This window comes from Limulus polyphemus, unplaced genomic scaffold (assembly GCF_000517525.1).
Source record: "Limulus polyphemus unplaced genomic scaffold, Limulus_polyphemus-2.1.2 Scaffold7690, whole genome shotgun sequence".
Lineage (NCBI taxonomy): Eukaryota > Metazoa > Arthropoda > Merostomata > Xiphosura > Limulidae > Limulus > Limulus polyphemus.
The window spans coordinates 16,333-22,581 of record NW_013673300.1 but is presented as its reverse complement, the minus strand read 5'-3'; the positions used below and the strand labels follow the sequence as shown (position 1 = coordinate 22,581).

The 6,249-nt window shown below is 31.3% G+C and overlaps 1 protein-coding gene across 5 annotated transcripts in view; it reads left to right on the top strand.

Annotated features, from left to right (window-relative positions):
* Positions 1-6,249, top strand: part of LOC106474794 (signaling mucin HKR1-like) — a 26,210-nt gene that overhangs the window by 13,257 nt on the left and 6,704 nt on the right. For 3 of the 5 annotated variants that reach the window (XM_022403102.1, XM_022403098.1, XM_022403097.1), the window contains 3 exons: positions 2,712-2,846; positions 3,533-3,748; positions 4,876-6,223. In XM_022403102.1, coding sequence (XP_022258810.1) covers positions 2,712-2,846; positions 3,533-3,748; positions 4,876-6,223 — 1,699 coding nt within the window. The remainder of the gene's footprint in view (positions 1-2,711; positions 2,847-3,532; positions 3,749-4,875; positions 6,224-6,249) is intronic. The other 2 variants (XM_022403099.1, XM_022403101.1) reach the window with 2 other exon arrangements.

The following is a 6,249-nucleotide window of genomic DNA, read 5'->3' as shown; positions in this document are numbered from 1 at the left end:
GCGCGACTGTTAAAGTTGAATGTATCGTAAAGTTATATTCAGAAAGAATAAACCAGTTTTATTAAGTAAGGACTTGTGTCGCTAAAGTTTCCTCGGAACGAAGTTACGGAAAGTTAATTAACAAACGGAGACGTAACAATATATATACACATACACACATGTAATGAATGGAAACCCTATGACCTGAGCGCTTTCAAAAGGAGAACCTTTCTTCTTCAGGGGTAAACTGAAGAAGAAAGTTACACCTTTTGAAAGTGCTCAAGTTGTAGTGATTTTATTCATTTCTATCAAGACTTCTTGAACCTATATGTTTTTCTAACATCATGAATACACACATGTAATATATTGTTACCAATATGTCAATGTATTTTACAAAATAGTAAAAATAGTAAGAGATTTGTACTTTGTAGGCCAGTTTTATGTTCTTTGATACAGTAGCATGTGTACCACGTGACTTACAACTTGTGTGATGGGATTATTAGTTTGACAGGGTTCAAAAAGTCAATAAAACAAAATATTAATAAATATAAGTAGATGTATACTGTTATGAGCTTTACACTATTTAGAATAAACATTTGTGGTTTCCTGTTACAATGTGCAGTCATTCTAGAAAGAAAAAAAGGGTAATTTAGATTTATCTCCTAACTTTTTATGGTAGTTATGAGATTGATCAAATTGACTGGCCCTTTGTGGAGTTAAGGTTGAGAAAATAACACATAAAATATAAAGTTTTTTGAAAATAAACGTTTGACATTTATTTAGGAAAGTTTTAGAGATTACACAAATTAAATTTGACAATTGTTAGATGAAGAAAAGTATTTTTAATTTTAAAATCAAAATCACTTTGCATGTTGGATAGTCATAATTTCAAAAGCAAAAATTCACGAGCTAATCTTTAATTAAAAGACTTAACTAAAAAAAATGCAATTTTTTGTGTATAAAAGCCTTGTAGCATTTACTGATAGTCTGTGAAATGCCATGAAGATACGCATACATTTTAAAAGTTGTGACTAATCTCATGGTTACTTTGGTGGTTAAGTAATAGGTGCAATGCCCAAACAAGGCTCTTAGTCAAAGAGTTAGAGCATTATTACTTGGTTTTGCTTAGATAAGTTTGTAGTTTCTTTATGTGTGTAGTTAATTTTTCAACAGTTATAAAGAAAGATGGTGAAAAGATTGGTGCCTTAGCACATGTAATAACACATTAAAAATTATGTTTTATCTATTAACATATTCTAAAACATGCATGATAAAACATCTTTTGGAAATTGCATTCAGATACTTTACCAGAGTTTGTTTGCACAAAATGAATGGCATTTTTCTGATATAAACACTTCTCATCATGTACTTTAGGTTTAAGTCTGATAGTTGTCAGGATTTAAACTTTGTCATATGCTATATGATAAATTATGCTGGTGTTTCATTTGTTGGCAAGTTTTTAGGCAATAAGAAATCAGTGCATGTGTGATTTTCACTACTTTTGTTCCTGTTAGACCCAAAAGAACATCAAATATATTGTTGACTGATTTTAACAAACATCGCCTTGTGTTTTGAACCGTTTGCATGAAGTACCTGTCTTGATAATGAATATTGATTAGTGCTATAAATAGATGTATATACAGACTAGATGTCATTCAAAGCTGAGAATAATCTATGTATGTAGCTTCCCATAAAAAAAAAGCCTAATTAAAATTTAAAATTGACTTATATTAAGCTTTGTTTATAGCTTTTAGAACTATTGTTTTCACAAACTTACATTGACAGTTTTTTACTTGCTTTTGAACAATATTACTGTAGTTAATATTTCAAAATAAAATCCTATCAAGTTCAATTTATATATACATTGTCAAACTGGTTTTATTAGTATGTAGATTTATTTTCATAATTTAAATTGAGATATAAATAAAAATCAAATACTGAATGGTAAAGTTTAGATTGTGTCAGTTGTAAAACTTGTGTCACAATCTATGGAAAACCAAATACTCGGAACCAAGTTACAAAATATATAATATTGTGTCATCTTGAATTTTTATTTTCAGTCATATTTTAAAAAATAATAAAACAAGTATTAGAGACATTATGTTTATTTAGTATCACAACTTGTGCTTATCTGAAGTAGTAAATATTTTGATCACTCATCAATAGTTGAAACATTTGAAGTCGGGCCCTTCCATTGAAAGAATCATCAAGTGTTCTTTTTGTTCTGTAATCAAGCATCTTCTTCACAAGTTGTGAATTCAATTATAAAATTTTCTTATCAACATTTGAAAAACTTTTTAATGAAAGAAAGTAAAGTATTTACGAAACAATTTTGAATGTTTCACACTCCAAAAAATAATAGAAAAACTAAGTCAAATTCTAGGAATTTTTATAAGCTGAAACTCGATAATAGTTAAGTAATTATATAGCTGGTTCAATGTTATATGCAGTTTGGTTAAGTATTTCATTATTCCAATTATTTAATGATTGATTAGGATAGTAATGAGCAAAATGTTACTTAATTTGTAAGCTTAAAACATATTGAGTATGGCTCTTAATATTTATACAAATAATAACCTTATGATCTATTGAAATGGACACTGATCTCAACAAAGTTGAAGTTCTAATGTTTCAGCTGAGTTTTCTCTTTTTCTGATAAGGTTAGGTCTTACTTGGGCTTTGTTTATGCCCTTTTGGAAATCCCAAATGTCATTGTTTGTTTTTTAATTCAGCAACTGATGTATCACCACCTTGTCCATGAAATTTCCTTCATTTCTCAAGATCCAGTAGACAACAGATCTTTTGGTTACATTTTTGGTTCACCAGATACAGGTCATCAGTTCATTGCTATCAAAACTGAAAAACCGGTGCGTATCAGTCATGAACTGGTTGTTTACAGATTCTATCTATGCATAAGTAATGTGAATACAAACGCTAAAATATATGATAGTACTATTCATGGATTGACTAACATAGTTACTTAAGTTCCAAGTTGTAAAAATTCAGAATATAAGCCATGAAAAAATGTAACTGTAATTACTAACTATAAAAATTGTCAGTTTTTTATTAAGTTTAAAATTCCAAGTTTAATTTAGAACAGTGAAGATAGTAAGTGTACTTCTAAACTGGTAAGATGGTAAGAGCACTTCTGAACTGGCAAGATTTTAAGAGCACTTCTGAATTGGCAAGATGTTATGAGCACTTCTGATTTGTTAAGATGTTATGAGCACTTCTGATTTGTTAAGATGTTATGAGCACTTCTGAACTGGTAAGATGGTAAGAGTACTTCTGAACTGGCAAGATGGTATAAGTACTTCTGAACTGGCAAGATGGTAAGTGTACTTCTGATCTGGTAAAATGGTAAGTTTACTTCTGAACTGGCAAGATGGTTAGAGTACCTTCAAAGTATTTGTTAAATTTACTTTAGGCTGCAAATATGACTCTTAGTGTACATCTACCTTCAAATAAAAAGTGCTGTACATAATAATTACATTATTAAATTGTGTTTATTTTAGTTTCTGACTGAATTTTTCTAAGTAAATGATTTATGTAGGCTTCAGCGGTTACACTTGTATTAAGGGACTTGTTTCAAACTGTTCTTGAGAAGAAAAACAAAGAATTTATTCAAGCTGACAAAGAAGATTTGCAGAGAGCTGTCAACAAGTCAGAATCTGATCTCATGCTGTCCACTGATAGAAATGTCACAGAAGAAGCCACAGTAACAGACTCACCTAATCTAGAAAGTGAATCAAACACTAGGCATCAAAAAGTATGAAACAATTATTTTATTAAAAGAGAGTTTTCCAGAACTGGTGTCATGAAATCTTAACCAACTTTCATTAACAACTTAAAATATGTATAACTAACTTATTCATCTTGTTCCTATATCTTACTGATGGATACAGTTATTTATAACACCATCCCTTAAGTCACATTAATGATATTTTCATTGATTATAGAAACTCCCTCGCCAGCACAGTGTGTAAAATACATGTATGTGTGGACTTGCATGAAAAATATGACTTTCTATTTATATTGTTTAATAACTAAAATAACTGTTTGATTTTACATTATGTCAGTACCTTTAAATATATCAGGTAATATTTCCATTAACATATGGCTGTAAGGATTACTTTTGATTTTTTTAGGTGTAATGTAATGGTGGACTGTGAACAACACATACTTTAATGTGTAACATGTAACAGTGGACTGTCAACACCACAAGCTTTAATGTGTAACATGTAACATGGACTGAATATCACAAACTTCAATGTGTAACATGTAAGAGTGGACTTTGAATATCACAAGATTTAATGTGTAACATGAACAGTAGGCTGTGAACACCACATGCTTTAATGTGTAATGTAACAGCAGACTGTGAACATCATGGTTTAATGTGTAACGTAACAGTGGACTGAGAATATAACATACTTTAATATGTAACATGTAACAGTGGACATCACTAGTTTTAATGCATAACATGTAACAGTGGACTGTAAACATCACATACTTTAATGTGTAGCATGTAACAGTGGACTGTGAACATCACAAGCCACTTTGTTTGTCCAATGAAGAAAGTAGATAGAAAAGATTTATACTTTCATCCACTTAATTAAAGTGTTCATGTACGATGGCTCATTAACAATGAGCTGAATTTTTGCCAGATATTTGTATTTATTTAATATGTTTTGAAATATTAACAGCTCAGAAATGAATATAATGTTTTAATTGCATTAGATAAAGTATTACATAAATGCCAGCATTTTTCTTTATTATTGATGTACTTATACTTTAGCAGTATTCTTTGAAGAATTCCAAATTTTACAGTCACTGGTTGTTTTGAATGATTTAATCTATCAAACTAAATTTTTTTCATATTTAATCAAACATCAATAGCAACAAGAAGAAAGCCCGCTCCAATCATTTGACCAGCCATCTCCTACGAAGCAAGAAGTCGTTAATCAGTTGAAAGAAGGCTCAATGATGTTTGATAGTGGAGCTTCGGCTGAAAAAGATGGTGCTGGAGTTACTAGTTTTGTACAAGTTGATTCTTCAAATCCACAGCCAGGAAAGTCTTCTAATGGAATGGAGAAAACTAGTCATGCTACATCTGGCCGTAATTTAGATTCTTCTAAACAATCTCAGTCTATGTTCTACGTTCTAACCGAGCTAGATTCTCTGTCAGGTCATGATAAAGTAGCCTCAGCAACTAATCATGTGAACATGCTAGAAACTTCACAGAAAGACACACGAGGGAATGACATGATTGAGAGTAGAATAGAAAATGTTTCACCTCTTGAAGTGAGTAAAGAAAATAATAGTAAAAAGTCTTTCAAGTCTCCTTGTGTTAATATGTTTGTGCCATCATCACCATCCATGTCATCCCATTCCTCTGAATCTAGCAAAGAGTCATCGTCCTCATTGTCTTGGGTACAGTTTGTAGATGAACCCACTTGTCACTTGAAGACTGTTGTAGGTCAGGACTCTAGTTACTCCTACCTTTCAACATCTTGCAAGCCTAATGCTCTGTCATTTTCTAGTAACCAAATTCCTGATGTAAGGCAGTCAGTTGATATAGATAAGAGAAGTGAAACAAAGCATCAAGTTCAAAACAGTTCATCTTTAGAAAAAAAAATGTGTTCTTCATCCTTACCACATTTTGATGAATCAGTCATTTTTGCACATTCATATATTTTGGAAAAACCAAAGTTTTTTAGAGACACTGATAGTATAAGTCATCCAGCTATTTCTCCAGAATGTGATGTGACAGAAGTATCAGCTGTTAATATTAACGAACCAACAACTACTAAGAAAGTTCTAATCTCTGACATCACAGACACATTATCTAACCACATTACAGATAAATGTAGAGTCTCAATAAGTACAGATAATTCATTTTTTCCTCTAGTTCCAGATAGACCTAAAGCTTCTTCAGTCTCAGAAACTACAGATAAACCAACAGCTTCACATCTTCCAACTATTACAACAGAACCTACATTTCTTGAACATGTATCTCATCCAGTACTTGCAGATGATCAGATTCTTGGAGAAATGTCAACAATGAAACATAAAAAAACAAGTTTTTTTCTAGATAATCAACCTGCTTCAGTAGAACTGCTTAGGGCAACAGTTCCTGTAGCTGTAGATAGAGATAGCACATCAGTTCCAATAGCTGTAGATAGGGATAGAATAATAGTTCCAATAGCTCCAGATAGAGATAGCACATCAGTTCCAGTAGTTCCAGGCAGAAATGTAACAACAGTTCCAGTA